At 55.8% G+C, this 16,726-nt stretch overlaps 1 protein-coding gene across 1 annotated transcript in view; it reads right to left on the bottom strand.

The window, feature by feature from the left end:
* Nucleotides 1–16,726, bottom strand: part of LOC121274835 (serine/threonine-protein kinase TAO2-like) — a 144,802-nt gene that overhangs the window by 93,391 nt on the left and 34,685 nt on the right. The window contains exons 5-8 of the mRNA XM_041182201.1: nt 8,502–8,598; nt 7,309–7,422; nt 5,931–6,022; nt 5,473–5,566 (exon numbers count right to left, since the gene is read on the bottom strand). Coding sequence (XP_041038135.1) covers nt 5,473–5,566; nt 5,931–6,022; nt 7,309–7,422; nt 8,502–8,598 — 397 coding nt within the window. The remainder of the gene's footprint in view (nt 1–5,472; nt 5,567–5,930; nt 6,023–7,308; nt 7,423–8,501; nt 8,599–16,726) is intronic.

Genomic DNA, 16,726 nt, shown 5'->3' with positions numbered 1-16,726 from the left:
GGTTGGTAGACAATGAACTGGGGCTACACACCAATGGACGGGTTGGTAGACAATGAACTAGGGACTGTACACCAATGGACGGGTTGGTAGAGAATGAACTAGGGGCTGTACACGAATGGAGAGGATGGTAGACAATGAACTAGGGCCTATACACCAATGGACGGGTTGGTAGACAATGAATTAGGGGTTACACACCAATGGACGGGTTGGTAGACAATGAACTAGGGGCTACACACCAATGGACGGGTTGGTAGACAATGAATTGGGGCCTACACACCAATGGTCGGGTCGGTAGAGAATGAACTAGGGGCTGTACACCAATGGACGGGCTGGTAGACAATGAACTAGGGGCTACACACCAATGGACGGGTTGGTAGACAATGAACCAGGGGCTGCACACCAATGCACGTGGTGGCCAAGAATGAACTGGGGCCTACACACCAATGAAGGGGTTGGTAGACAATGAGCTAGGGGCTACACACCAATGGACGGGTTGGTAGACAATGAACTAGGGGGTACACACCAATGGACGGGCTGGTAGACAATGAACTAGGGGCTACACACCAATGGACGTGGTGGCAGAAATGAGCTAGGGCCTACACACCAATGGACGGGTTGGTAGACAATGAACTAGGGGCTACACACCAATGGACGGGTTGGTAGACAACGAACTAGGGGCTACACACCAATGGACGGGCTGGTAGACAATGAACTAGGGGCTACACACCAATGGACGGGTTGGTAGACAATGAACTAGGGGCTACACACCAATGGACGGGCTGTTAGACAATGAACTAGGGGCTACACACCAATGGACGGGCTGGTAGACAATGAACAAGAGGCTACACACCAATGGACGGGCTGGGAGACAATGAACAAGGGGCTGTACACAAATGGACGGGTTGGAAGACAATGAACTAGGGGCTACACACCAATGGACGGGCTGCTGGACAATGAACTAGTGGCTACACACCAATGGACGGGTTGGTAGACAATGAACTAGGGGCTACACACCAATGGACGGGCTGTTAGACAATGAACTAGGGGCTGTACACCAAAGGACGGGCTGGTAGACAATGAACAAGAGGCTACACACCAATGGACGGGCTGGGAGACAATGAACTAGGGGCTGTACACAAATGGACGGGTTGGTAGACAATGAACTAGGGGCTACACACCAAAAAATGGGTTGGTAGACAATGAACTAGGGGCTGAACACCAATGGATGGGTTGGTAGACAATGAACTAGGGGCTGTACACCAATGGACGGGTTGGTAGACAATGAAGTAGGGGCTACACACCAATGGACAGGTTTGTAGACAATGAACTAGGGCCTACACACCAATGGACGGGTTGGTAGACAATGAACTAGGGGCTACACACCAATGGCCGGGTTGGTATACAATGAACTAGGGGCTACACACCAATGGACTGGTTGGTAGACAATGAACTAGGGGCTGTACACCAATGGATGGGTTGGAACACAATGAACTAGGGGCTACACAACAACGGACGGGTTGGTAGACAATGAACTAGGGGCTGTACACGAATGGACGTGTTGGTAGACAATGAACTAGGGGCTATACACCAAAGTATGCGTTGGAAGACAATGAATTAGGGGTTACACACAAATGGACGGGTTGGTAGACAATGAACTAGGGGCTACACACCAATGGACGGGTTGGTAGACAATGAACTAGGGGCTACACACCAATGGACGGGTTGGTAGACAATGAATTAGGGCCTACACACCAATGGACGTGTCGGTAGAGAATGAACTAGGGGCTACAAACCAATGGATGGGTTGGTAGAGAATGAACTAGGGCCTACACACCAATTGACGGGATGGTAGAGAATGAACTAGGGGCTGTACACCAATGGACGGGCTGGTAGACAATGAACTAGGGGCTACACACCAATGGACGGGCTGGTAGACAATGAACAAGAGGCTACACACCAATGGACGGGCTGGGAGACAATGAACTAGGGGCTGTAAACAAATGGACGGGTTGGTAGACAATGAACTAGGGGCTACACACCAATGGACGGGTTGGTAGACAATGAACTAGGGGCTGTACACCAATGGATGGGTTGGTAGACAATGAACTAGGGGCTACACACCAATGGACGGGTTTGTAGATAATGAACTAGGGGATGTACACCAATGGACGGGTTGGTAGACAATGAAGTAGGGGCTACACACCAATGGACAGGTTTGTAGAAAATGTACAAGGGCCTACACACCAATGGACGGGTTGGTAGACAATGAACTAGGGGCTACACGCCAATGGACGGGTTGGTATACAATGAACTAGGGGCTACACACCAATGGACGGGTTGGTAGACAATGAACTAGGGGTTGTACACCAATGGCCGGGTTGGAAGACAATGAACTAGGGGCTATACATCAATGGACGGGTTGGTAGACAATGAACTAGGGGCTGTACAAGAACGGACGTGTTGGTAGACAATGAACTAGGGGCTATACACCAATGTACGGGTTGGTAGACAATGAATTAGGGGTTACGCACCAATGGACGGGTTGGTAGACAATGAACTAGGGGCTACACACCCATGGACGGGATGGTAGACAATGAACTAGGGGCTACACGCCAATGGACGGGTTGGAAGACAATGAATTAGGGCCTACACACCAATGGACGTGTCGGTAGAGAATGAACTAGCGGCTGTACACCAATGGACGGGCTGGTAGACAATGAACTAGGGGCTACACACCAATGGACGGGTTGGTAGACAATGAACAAGGGGCTACACACCAATGGACAGGTTGGTAGACAACGAACTAGGGGCTGTACACCAATGGACAGGTTGGTAGACAATGAACTAGGGGCAACACACCAATGGACGGGTTGGTAGACAATGAACTAGGGGCAACACACCAATGGACGGGTTGGTAGACAACGAACTAGGGGCTACACACCACTGGACGGGCTGGTAGACAATGAACTAGCGGCTACACACCAATGGACGGGTTGGTAGACAATGAACTAGGGGCTACACACCAATGGACGGGCAGGTAGACAATGAACTTGCGGCTACACACCAATGGACGGGTTGGTAGGCAATGAACTAGGGGCTGTACACCAATGGACGGGTTGGTAGACAATCAACTAGGGCCTACACACCAATGGACGGGTGGGTAGACAATGAACTTGGGCCCACACAATAATGGACAGGTTGTTAGAGAATGAACTAGGGGCTACACACCAATGGACGGGTTGGTAGACAATGAACTAGGGGCTACACACCAATAGACGGGTTGGTAGACAATGAACTAGCAGCTGTACACCAAAGGACGGGTTGGTAGACAATGAACGAGGGGCTGTACACCAATGAATGGGTTGGTAGACAATGAATTATGGGCTAAACACCAATGGACGGGCTGGTAGACAATGAACTAGGGGCTGTACACCAATGGACGGGTTGGTAGACAATGAACTAGGGGCTGTACACAAATGGACGGGGTGTTAGACAATGAACTAGGGCCTACACACCAATGGACGGATTGGTAGACAATGAACTAGAGCCTGCACACCAAAGGACGGGCTGGTAGACAATGAACTAGGGGCTACATACCATTGGACGGGTTGGTAGACAATGATCTAGGGGCTACACACCAATGGACAGGTTGGCAGACAATGAACTAGGGGCTACACACCAATGGACGGGCTGGTAGACAATGAACTAGGGGCTGTACATCAATGGACGGGTTGGTAGACAATGAACTGGGGCTACACACCAATGGAAGGGTTGGTAGACAATGAACTAGGGACTGTACACCAATGGACGGGTTGGTAGAGAATGAACTAGGGGCTGTACACGAATGGAGAGGTTGGTAGACAATGAACTAGGGGCTATACACCAATGGACGGGTTGGTAGACAATGAATTAGGGGTTACACACCAATGGACGGGTTGGTAGACAATGAACTAGGGGCTACACACCAATGGACGGGTTGGTAGACAATGAATTAGGGCCTACACACCAATGGTCGGGTCGGTAGAGAATGAACTAGGGGCTACACACCAATGGATGGGTTGGTAGAGAATGAACTAGGGGCTACACACCAATGGACGGGTTGGTAGACAATGAATTAGGGGCTGTACACCAATGGACGGGCTGGTAGACAATGAACTAGGGGCTACACACCAATGGACGGGTTGGTAGACAATGAACTAGGGGCTACACACCAGTGGACGGGTTATTAGACAACGAACTATGGGCTGTACACCAATGGACAGGTTGGTAGACAATGAACTAGGGGCAACACACCAATGGACGGGTTGGTAGACAATGAACTAGGGGCAACACACCAATGGACGGGTTGGTAGACAATGAACTAGGGGCTACACACCAATGGACGGGCTGGTACACAACGAACTAGCGGCTGCACACCAATGGACGGGTTGGTAGACAATGAACTAGGGGCTACACACCAATGGACGGGCAGGTAGACAATGAACTAGGGGCTGTACACCAATGGACGGGCTGGTAGACAATGAACCAAGGGCTGTACATCAATGGACGGGTTGGTAGACAATGAACTGGGGCTACACACCAATGGACGGGTTGGTAGACAATGAACTAGGGGCTGTACACCAATGGACGGGTTGTTAGATTAGACCATGAACTAGGGGCTGTACATCAATGGACGGGTTGGTAGACAATGAACTGGGGCTACACACCAATGGACGGGTTGGTAGACAATGAACTAGGGGCTGTACACCAATGGACGGGTTGGTAGACAATGAACTAGGGGCTGTACACAAATGGACGGGGTGTTACACAATGAACTAGGGCCTACACACCAATGGACGGATTGGTAGACAATGAACTAGAGCCTGCACACCAAAGGACGGGCTGGTAGACAATGAACTAGGGGCTACATACCATTGGACGGGTTGGTAGACAATGATCTAGGGGCTACACACCAATGGACGGGTTGGCAGACAATGAACTAGGGGCTACACACCAATGGACGGGCTGGTAGACAATGAACTAGGGGCTGTACATCAATGGACGGGTTGGTAGACAATGAACTGGGGCTACACACCAATGGACGGGTTGGTAGACAATGAACTAGGGACTGTACACCAATGGACGGGTTGGTAGAGAATGAACTAGTGGCTGTACACGAATGGAGAGGATGGTAGACAATGAACTAGGGGCTATACACCAATGGACGGGTTGGTAGACAATGAATTAGGGGTTACACACCAATGGTCGGGTCAGTCGAGAATGAACTAGGGGCAACACACCAATGGACGGGTTGGTAGACAATGAACTAGGGGCAACACACCAATGGACGGGTTGGTAGACAATGAACTAGGGGCTACACACCAATGGACGGGCTGGTACACAATGAACTAGCGGCTGCACACCAATGGACGGGTTGGTAGACAATGAAGTAGGGGCTACACACCAATGACGGGTTAATAAGCAGCTTCTTACCAGTGGTTGGACTGTAGCACGGGTGACTCATTCTGGGCGATATGATATAAGGCACTCATTGCATTCATGTTAAACAGGGGCGGCTTCCTCTCCGCTGTAATGAGAAATAGTAAATTAGCCGAGGGAGAGGGAGAGAGACAGAGAGAGAAGGAGAGAGAGAGAGAGACAGAGAGAGAGATACAGAGAGAAAAGCAGAGGGAGAGACAGAGAGAAAGAGGCAGAGAGAGAGAGAGAGAGGGGGGGCGGGCAGAGGGAGATAGAGAGAAACAGAGAGAGAGGGAGGGGAGAGCGGGGAGAGGGAGAGAAAGGGAGAGAAACAGAGAGAGTGAGAGAGAGAGGGGAGAGCGGGGAAAGAGATTGCGTGGGTGTTGTGCAGAAAGACACAGGCAGGTTGGCTGATAAGCGCAGAACGATCCCGGGAGACGCAGAGAGAACACAGACACTGATCAGTTACTCACCAAGCTCAATACAAGTGATACCGAGAGACCAGACATCAACCTTCCCATCATACTGCCCCTCATCCATGGCTAGGATCACTTCAGGGGCCATCCTGTCAGACAGGAGAGGGAGAGTGAGAGAGGGAGGGGAGACAGGGAGAGATGGAGGGGAGACAGGGAGGGGAGTGAGGGAGAGAGGGAGGGGTGAGCGGGAGGGTGTGAGGGAGTGAGGGAGAGGGTGAGTGAGGGGAGAGAGGGAGTGAGGGAGAGGGTGAGTGAGGGGGGAGGGAGTGAGGGAGAGGGTGAGTGAGGGGGGAGGGAGTGAGGGAGAGGGTGAGTGAGGGGAGAGAGTGAGTGAGGGAGAGTGAGGGGGGGAGGGAGTGAGGGAGAGGGTGAGTGAGGGGAGAGAGGGAGTGAGGGAGAGGGTGTGAGGGGAGAGAGGGAGTGAGGGAGAGGGTGAGTGAGGGGAGAGAGGGAGTGAGGGAGAGGGTGAGTGAGGGGGGGAGGGAGGTGAGAGAGGGTGAGTGAGGGGGGAGGGAGTGAGGGAGAGGGTGAGTGAGGGGGGGAGGGAGTGAGTGAGGGGGGGAGGGAGTGAGGGAGAGGGTGAGTGAGGGGGGGAGGGAGGTGAGAGAGGGTGAGTGAGGGGGGGAGGGAGTGAGTGAGGGGGGGAGGGAGTGAGGGAGAGGGTGAGTGAGGGGGGGAGGGAGGTGAGAGAGGGTGAGTGAGGGGGGAGGGAGTGAGGGAGAGGGTGAGTGAGGGGGGGAGGGAGTGAGTGAGGGGGGGAGGGAGTGAGGGAGAGGGTGAGTGAGGGGGGGAGGGAGTGAGGGAGAGGGTGAGTGAGGGGGGGAGGGAGTGAGTGAGGGGGGAGGGAGTGAGGGAGAGGGTGAGTGAGGGGGGGAGGGAGGTGAGAGAGGGTGAGTGAGGGGGGAGGGAGTGAGGGAGAGGGTGAGTGAGGGGGGGAGGGAGTGAGTGAGGGGGGGAGGGAGTGAGGGAGAGGGTGAGTGAGGGGGGGAGGGAGGTGAGAGAGGGTGAGTGAGGGGGGGAGGGAGTGAGTGAGGGGGGGAGGGAGTGAGGGAGAGGGTGAGTGAGGGGGGGAGGGAGTGAGTGAGGGGGGGAGGGAGTGAGGGAGAGGGTGAGTGAGGGAGAGGGTGAGTGAGGGAGAGGGTGAGTGAGGGGGGGAGGGATTGAGTGAGGGGGGGAGGGAGTGAGGGAGAGGGTGAGTGAGGGGGGAGGGAGTGAGGGAGAGGGTGAGTGAGGGAGAGGGTGAGTGAGGGAGAGGGTGAGTGAGGGGGGGAGGGATTGAGTGAGGGGGGGAGGGAGTGAGGGAGAGGGTGAGTGAGGGGGGAGGGAGGAGCAGAGACAGACAGACAGGCAGACAGCGAGGGACGGTGCTACATACCAATATGGCGTCCCTACGAAGGAGTTGGCTGGAGCAACGATGGAGGCAGAACCAAAATCAGCCAGTTTCACTTGTCCTGGCTCTGTCAGGAGAACATTACCAGCCTTTACATCTCTACAGAGAGGGAGGGGGAGGGAGGAGGGAGGGAGGGAGGCGGGGGGAGACATAGAGGGAGGGTGGGAGTGGGTTGACAGAGAGGGATTGCATTAGGAGAGGGAGAGGGGAAGAGAAGGTGGGGGAAACGAGAACAGAACAATGACATTATTAAATGATACGGATCCACCCCCAGGCACCGACTCCCCCCCGGGGTCCAGGTCTCCCCCACGGGCACCGACTCTCCCCCCGGGTCCGGGTCTCCCCCACGGGCACCGACTCTCCCCCGGGGTCCGGGTCTCCCCCACGGGCACCGACTCTCCCCCGGGGTCCGGGTCTCCCCCACGGGCACCGACTCTCCCCCGGGGTCCGGGTCTCCCCCACGGGCACCGACTCTCCCCCGGGGTCCGGGTCTCCCCCACGGGCACCGACTCTCCCCCGGGGTCCGGGTCTCCCCCACGGGCACCGACTCTCCCCCGGGGTCCGGGTCTCCCCCACGGGCACCGACTCCCCCCCGGGGTCCGGGTCTCCCCCACGGGCACCGACTCTCCCCCGGGGTCCGGGTCTCCCCCACGGGCACCGACACTCCCCCGGGGTCCGGGTCTCCCCCCCGGGCACCGACTCTCCCCCGGGGTCCGGGTCTCCCCCACGGGCACCGACACTCCCCCGGGGTCCGGGTCTCCCCCACGGGCACCGACACTCCCCGGGGTCCGGGTCTCCCCCACGGGCACCGACACTCCCCCGGGGTCCGGGTCTCCCCCACGGGCACCGACTCCCCCCGGGGTCCGGGTCTCCCCCACGGGCACCGACTCTCCCCCGGGGTCCGGGTCTCCCCCACGGGCACCGACTCTCCCCGGGGTCCAGGTCTCCCCCACGGGCACCGACTCTCCCCGGGGTCCGGGCACCGACTCTCCCCGGGATATGGGCACCGACTCTCCCCGGGATATGGGCACCGACTCTCCCCGGGGTCCGGGTCTCCCCCACGGGCACCGACTCTCCCCGGGGTCCGGGCACCGACTCTCCCCGGGATATGGGCACCGACTCTCCCCGGGGTAGGAGTCCCCCATGAAGCTTCTCAAAACCCCCCCGTGACCTCTCACCTGTGGATCATATTGTGTGAGTGAAGATACGCCAAGCCCTGCAAGGCACCATGGGTAATGACTGCAATCTCAACTTCCTGGAGTGGCTTCCGGTGAACTGGAACAAACAGAAAAGAGCGTAATACTCCAGAACGCGGGCCGGGGGAGACTGCGGAACGCGGGCCGGGGGAGACTGCGGAACGCGGGCCGGGGGAGACTGCGGAACGCGGGCCGGGGGAGACTGCGGAACGCGGGCCGGGGATGACTGCGGAAGGCGGGCCGGGGGAGACTGCGGAAGGCGGGCCGGGGGAGACTGCGGAAGGCGGGCCGGGGGAGACTGCGGAACGCGGGCCGGGGGAGACTGCGGAAGGCGGGCCGGGGGAGACTGCGGAACGCGGGCCGGGGGAGACTGCGGAACGCGGGCCGGGGGAGACTGCGGAACGCGGGCCGGGGATGACTGCGGAACGCGGGCCGGGGGAGACTGCGGAAGGCGGGCCGGGGGAGACTGCGGAAGGCGGGCCGGGGGAGACTGCGGAACGCGGGCCGGGGGAGACTGCGGAAGGCGGGCCGGGGGAGACTGCGGAACGCGGGCCGGGGGAGACTGCGGAACGCGGGCCGGGGGAGACTGCGGAACGCGGGCCGGGGATGACTGCGGAACGCGGGCCGGGGGAGACTGCGGAAGGCGGGCCGGGGGAGACTGCGGAAGGCGGGCCGGGGGAGACTGCGGAACGCGGTCCGGGGGAGACTGCGGAAGGCGGTCCGGGGATGACTGCGGAAGGCGGGCCGGGGGAGACTGCGGAACGCGGGCCGGGGGAGACTGCGGAACGCGGGCCGGGGATGACTGCGGAACGCGGGCCGGGGGAGACTGCGGAAGGCGGGCCGGGGGAGACTGCGGAAGGCGGGCCGGGGGAGACTGCGGAAGGCGGGCCGGGGGAGACTGCGGAACGCGGGCCGGGGGAGACTGCGGAACGCGGGCCGGGGGAGACTGCGGAACGCGGGCCCGGGGAGACTGCGGAACGCGGGCCGGGGGAGACTGCGGAACGCTGACCGGGGAGGCTCTGTAACGCTGGAACACGGACCGGGGAGACTCTGGAACACGGACTCGGGGTGGACTCTGGAACACGGACTCGGGGTGGACTCTGGAACACGGACTCGGGGTGGACTCTGGAACACGGACTCGGGGTGGACTCTGGAACACGGACCGGGGTGGACTCTGGAACACGGACCGGGGTGGACTCTGGAACACGGACTCGGGGTGGACTCTGGAACACGGACTCGGGGTGGACTCTGGAACACGGACTCGGGGTGACTCTGGAACACGGACTCGGGGTGACTCTGGAACACGGACTCGGGGTGACTCTGGAACACGGACTCGGGGTGACTCTGGAACACGGACTCGGGGTGACTCTGGAACACGGACTCGGGGTGACTCTGGAACACGGACTGGGGTGACTCTGGAACACGGATTGGGGTGACTCTGGAACACGGACTCGGGGTGACTCTGGAACACGGACTCGGGGTGACTCTGGAACACGGACTCGGGGTGACTCTGGAACACGGACTCGGGGTGACTCTGGAACACGGACTGGGGTGACTCTGGAACACGGATTGGGGTGACTCTGGAACACAGACTGGGGTGACTCTGGAACACGGACTCGGGGTGACTCTGGAACACGGACTGGGGTGACTCTGGAACACAGACTGGGGTGACTTTGGAACACGGACTCGGGGTGGACTCTGGAACATGAGTTGGGGAGACTCTGGAATGATGGACCAAGGACTGGGGAGGCTCCAGGAAACTGGGACAGGGACTGGGGGAGACTCTAGAGCACGGACTGGGGAGTCCCAGAGACTCCAGGCCCCTGAGCATCAGCGGGCAGTAATGGTCAGCGGTCAGTGGGGGTCAGCAGATGGTCGGGGCAGTTGACCGTTGGGGTCAACAGACACCGTGTCAGTGGTCAGTCAGGGTCAGCAGACAGTTTGAGTGTGTCAGTGGTTAATGGGGGTCAGCGGTCAGTGGAGGTCAGCTGACAGTTGGAGTCAGCGGTCAGTAGACAATCGGGGTCAAGGGTCAGTCGGAGTCAGTGGACATTCAGGGTCGGGGTCAGTGGGAGTCAGCATATGGTCAGGGTCAGTGGGGGTCAGTGGGGGCCAGCGGACAGTGGGAGTCAGCGGTCACAGGGTCAGCAGGGTTCAGTGGTCAGTCAGGGGTCAGGGATAAGCAGGGTCAGGGGTCAGACAGGTCAGGGGTCAGACAGGTCAGCATGGGTCAGTCAGGATTAGTGGTCAGCAGGGCTCAGTGGTCAGTCAGAGTCAATGGTCAGTCAGGGTCAGCAGGGCTCAGTGGTCAGTGGGGGTCAGCAGTCAGTGGAGGTCAGCGGCCAGTGGGGGACAGCGGTCAGTGGGGGACAGCGGTCAGTGGGGGACAGCGGTCAGTAGGGGTCAGCGGTCAGTAGGGGTCAGCGGTCAGTAGGGGTCAGCGGTCGGTGGTCAGTGGGGATCAGCGGCCAGTGGGGTTCAGTGGTCAGTAGGGTTCAGCGGTCAGTAGGAGTCAGCGACCAGTGGGGGTGAGCGGTCAGTGGGGGTGAGCGGTCAGTGGGGGTCAGTGGTCAGTGGGGGTCAGCGGTCAGTAGGAGTCAGCGGTCAGTAGGAGTCAGCGGTCAGGAGTCAGCGGTCAGTCCTCAGAGTGCGTCAGTAGTCAGTGAGGGTCAACAGGAATCCCAGTCAGGAGCGGTCAGTTTTCAGTGGTGGTCATTGGTCAACAGGGGTCAGCCTTCAGTGGGGTCAGCGGTTAGCAGGGGTCGGTGGTCAGTTAGGGTCCAGTGGTCAGTAGGGTTGAGTGGTCAGTCAGGGACAGTGGTCAGTGGGGCTCAGTGGTCAGCAGGGTTCAGTGGTCAATGGGCTTTAGGGGTCAGTGGGGGTTAGTGATCAGTCAGGGTCAGTGATCAGCGGGGGTCAGTCAGGGGTCAGGAGTCAGTTGGAGTCAGCGGTCAGCAGGGGTCAGTGGTCAGTGGGGGTCAGTGGTCAGTAGGGGTCGGTGGTCAGTCGGTCAGTGGGGGTCAGTGGTCAATCAGGGTCAATGGGGGTCAGTGGTCAGTAGGGGTCAGTGGTCAGTAGGGGTCAGTGGTCAGTCAGGGTCAGTGGGGGCCAGTGGTCAGTAGGGATGAGTCAGGGTCAGCGGTCAGTAGGGTCAGGGGTCAGCGGTCAATCAAGGGTCAGTTTGAACAAAGCAAAAAGCAAAATACTGCAGATGCTGGAAATCTGAAACAAAAGCAGGAAATGCTGGAAAAACTCAGCAGGTCCCACAGCGTCTGTGGAGAGAGAGAAAGAGTTAACATTTCCGGTCCATCTGACCCTCCTTCAGAGCAGGAAAGATGTGCTGGAATTTGGAGTCAGAGAGTCACAGGGGTCTACAGCACAGAAAAAGGCCCTTCGGCCCATCGAGTCTGCGCTGGTCAACCAAGTCCCTGACTATTCTAACCCCATTTTCCAGCACTAGGCCCATAGCTTAAATGTTAGGAGGGTTTGTGCCTCTCCCCCCCTTTCAGGCAGTGAGTTCCAGATTCCCACCACCCTCTGGGTGAAGAAATTCTTCCTCACGTCCCCTCTAAACCTCCTGCCCCGTCCCTTAAATCTATGTCCCCCCCTGGTTATTGATCCCTCCACCAAGGGGTAACGTTCCTTCCTGTCTACCCTATTCACGCCCCTTATAATGTTATACAGCTCAATCATGTCCCCCCTCAATCTGCTCTGCTCCAGGGAAAATAACCCCAGTCTATCCAATCTCTCCCCATAACTAAAACTCTCCAGCCCAGGCAACATCCTGGTAAATCTGCTCTGCTCCAGGGAAAATAACCCCACTCTATCCAATCTCTCCCCATAACTAAAACTCTCCAGCCCAGGCAACATCCTGGTAAATCTCCTCTGCTCCAGGGAAAATAACCCCAGTCTATCCAATCTCTCCCCATAACTAAAACTCTCCAGCCCAGGCAACATCCTGGTAAATCTCCTCTGCTCCAGGGAAAATAACCCCAGTCTATCCAATCTCTCCCCATAACTAAAACTCTCCAGCCCAGGCAACATCCTGGTAAATCTCCTCTGCTCCAGGGAAAATAACCCCAGTCTATCCAATCTCTCCTCATAACTAAAACTCTCCAGCCCAGGCAACATCCTGGTAAATCTCCTCTGCTCTCTCTCTAGTGCAATCACATCCTTCCTATAATGTGGATTCCAGAACTACACACAATACTCTAGCTGTGGCCTAACCAGCGTTTTATACAGTTCCAGCATAACCTCACTGCTCTTATATTCTACACCTCAGCTAATAAAGGCAAGTATCCCATATGCCTTCTTAATCACCTTATCTACCTGTCCCGCTACCTTAAGGGACCGGTGGACATGCACACCAAGGTCCCTCTGATCCGCGGTACTTCCCAGGGTCCCACCATTCATCGTGTATTCCCGTGTCCTGTTTGTCCAGCCCAAGTGCATCACCTCACACTTATCCCGATTAAATTCCATTTGCCACTGATCAGCCCATCTGACCAGCCGTCTATATCCCCCGTAATCTAAGGCTCTCCTCCTCACTATTCACCACCCCACCAATTTTCATGTCACCCGTGAACTTACTGATCAACCCTCCTACATTCAAGTCTAAGTCGTTTATATATACCACAAACAGCAAGGGACCCAACACCGATCCCTGTGGAACCTCACTGGACACAGGCCTCCAGTCACAAAAACACACCTCGACCATCACCCTCTGCTTCCTGCCACTCAGCCAATTCTGGATCCAATTTGCCAAATTGCCTTGGATCCCATGGGCTCTTACCTTCGTTATCAGTCTCCCATGTGGGACCTTATCAAAAGCCTTGCTGAAGTCCAAGTAGACTATGCCAAATGCATTGACCCTATCTACACAACCTGGTCACCTCTTCGAAAAATTCAATCAAATTGGTCAGACATGACCTCCCCTTAACAAAGCCATGCTGACTGTCCTTGATTAATCCCTGTCTCTCCAAGTGTAGATTCATTCTGTCCCTCACAATTGCTTCCAATAGTTTCCCCACCACTAAGGTTAGACTGACTGGCCTGTAGTTCCCTGGATTATCCCATCCTCCCTCCTTGAATAACGGTCCCACATTGGCTGCCCTCCAGTCCTCTGGCACCTCTCCTGTGGCCAGAGAGGTATTGAAAATTATTGCCAGCGCCCCTGCTATCTCCTCCCTTGCCTCACTCAACAGCCTGGGATACACTTCATCTGGGCCTGGAGATTTATCTACTTTTAAACCTGCCAGACCACTTAGAACCCCCTCCCTTTCTATGCTAATGTCTTTAATTATATCACAGTCCTTCTGTCTGATTTCCATACCAACATCGTCCCTCTCACTTGTGAACACCAACACAAAGTATTCATTTAGAACCCTACCTACGTCTTCCAGCTCCACACACAAATTATCACTATGTTCCTCAATGGGCCCTACTCTTTCCCTAGTTATCCTCTTAGTCTTAATGTGCTTGTAAAATAACTTTATATTGTCCTTTATTTTACCTGCCAATGTTTTCTCATGCCCCCTTTTTGCCCTCCTAATTTCACAGAATCTCACGGAGCAGACGATGCCCTTTGGCCCATCCAGTCTGCACCGACACTGTGAGAAACCCCTGACCTACCTCCCTAACCCCATTGACCAGCACTCGGCCTCATAGCCTCGAACGTTGTGAGGTGCCAAGTGCTCATCCAGGTGCTTTTTAAAGGATGTGAGGCAACTCGCCTCCACCATCCTCCCAGGCAGCGCATTCCAGACCGTCACCACCCTCTGGGTAAAAATGTTTTTCCTCACATCCCCCCTAAACCTCCTGCCCCCTCACCTTGAACTTATGTCCCCTTGTGACTGACCCTTCAACTAAGGGGAACAGCCGCTCCCTGTCCACCCTGTCCATGCCCCTCATAATCTTGTACACCTCGATCAGGGTCACCCCTCAGTCTTCTCTGCTCCAACCAAAACAACCCAAGTCTATCCAACCTCTCTTCATAACTTAAATATTTCATCTCAGGCAACATCCTGGTGAATCTCCTCTGCACCTCCTCCAGTGCAATCACATCCTTCCTATAATGTGGCGACCAGAGCTGCACACAGTACTCCAGCTGTGGCCTGGTGAATCCCCTCTGCACCCCCTCCAGTGCAACCACATCCTTCCTATAATGTGGCGACCAGAGCTGCACACAGTACTCCAGCTGTGGCCTGGTGAATCCCCTCTGCACCCCCTCCAGTGCAATCACAATTTTCTTTTTAAGTTACCCCCTACACATTCTATACCCCGCTAGAGTTTCCGCTGTTTAGAGCCCTCGATATCTGCCATAAGCCTCCCTTTTTCTCTTTATCCAATCCTGTATGACCCTCGACATCCAGGGATCCCTGGATTTGTTGGTCCCACTCTTTATCTTTACTAGGAAAATGTTGGCCCTGTACTCTCCCTATTTCCTTCTTGAATGAGTCCCACTGCTCGGATGCAGATTTACCTAAAAGTAGCTGCTCCCAGTCCACTCTGGACAAATCATATCTGATCTTATTAAAATCGGCCTTCCCCCAATTTAGAGCTCTGATTTCTGGCCCATCCTCGTCCTTTTCGTCCTTGAATCTAACAGAGTTATGATCACTATTTGCAAAAGGCTCCCCCACTGATACCTCTACCACTTGACTGGCTTCATTCCCTAAAATTAAGTAAAGGACCGCCCCCTCTCTTGTAGGATCTTCTAGGCACTGGCTTAAAAAGCTCTCCTGGATGCATTTTAAGAATTCTGCTCCCTCTAAACCTATCACACTATGACTAACGCTGTTAATGTTGGGGAAGTTCAAATCCCCCACTATTACTATCCTATCATTTTTACAATTCCCAGAAATTTGCTGACATATCTACACTTCTATTTCATCATGACTGTTCGGGGGCCCACAGGACACTCTCTGCGGGGGTCTAAAGGACTCTTTGTGCGGGGATCTATAGTACTCTCTGTTCGGGGGTCTATTGTACACACTGTTCGGGGGTCTATAGGACTCTCTGTGCGGGGGTCTATAGGACTCTCTGTGCGGGGGTCTATAGGACTCTCTGTGCGGGGGTCTATAGGACTCTCTGTGCGGGGGTCTATACTACACTCTGTTCGGGGGTCTATAGTACACTCTGTTCGGGGGTCTATAGTACACTCTGTTCGGGGGTCTATAGGACTCTCTGCACGGGGGTCTATAGTACACTCTGTTCGGGGGTCTATAGGACTCTCTGTCCGGGGGTCTATAGTACACACTGTTCGGGGGTCTATAGTACACTCTGTTCGGGGGTCTATAGGACACTCTGTTCGGGGGTCTATAGGACACTCTGTTCGGGGGTCTACAGGACACTCTGTTCGGGGGTCTACAGGACACTCTGTTCGGGTGTCTACAGGACACTCTGTTCGGGGGTCTATAGTACACTCTGTTCGGGGGTTTATAGGACATTCTGTTCGGGGGTCTATAGGACACTCTGTTCGGGGGTCTATAGTACTCTCTGTTCGGGGGTCTATAGTAGACTCTGTTCGGGGGTCTATAGGACTCTCTGTTCGGGGGTCTATAGTACTCTCTGTTCGGGGGTCTATAGTAGACTCTGTTCGGGGGTCTATAGTACTCTCTGTTCGGGGGTCTATAGTACTCTCTGTTCGGGGGTCTATAGTACTCTCTGTTCGGGGGTCTATAGTACTCTCTGTGCAGGGGTCTATTGTACACTCTGTTCGGGGGTCTATAGGACTCTCTGTTCGGGGGTCTATAGGACTCTCTGTTCGGGGGTCTATAGGACTCTCTGTTCGGGGTCTATAGTATTCTCTGTTCGGAGGTCTATAGTACACTCTGTTCGGGGGTCTATAGCACTCTCTATTCGGGGGTTTATAGTACACTCTGTTCGGGGGTCTATAGGACACTCTGTTCGGGGGTCTATAAGACACTCTGTTCGGGGGTCTATAGGACACTCTGTTCGGGGGTCTATAGGACACTCTGTTCGGGGGTCTATAGGACACTCTGTTCGGGGGTCTATAGGACACTCAGTTCGGGGGTCTATAGTACTCTCTGTTCGGGGGTCTATAGGACACTCTGTTCGGGGGACTATAGGACACTCTGTTCGGGGGTCAAAAGGACACTCTGTTCGTGGGTCTATAGTAGACTCTGTTCGGGGGTCTATAGTAATCTCTGTGCAGGGGTCTATAGGACACTCTGTTCGGGGGTCTA

This window comes from Carcharodon carcharias, assembly GCF_017639515.1.
Source record: "Carcharodon carcharias isolate sCarCar2 chromosome 38 unlocalized genomic scaffold, sCarCar2.pri SUPER_38_unloc_5, whole genome shotgun sequence".
In the NCBI taxonomy this organism is placed as follows: domain Eukaryota; kingdom Metazoa; phylum Chordata; class Chondrichthyes; order Lamniformes; family Lamnidae; genus Carcharodon; species Carcharodon carcharias.
The sequence above is the reverse complement of the archived record's forward strand: the minus strand, read 5'-3'. Positions and strand labels throughout refer to the sequence as shown.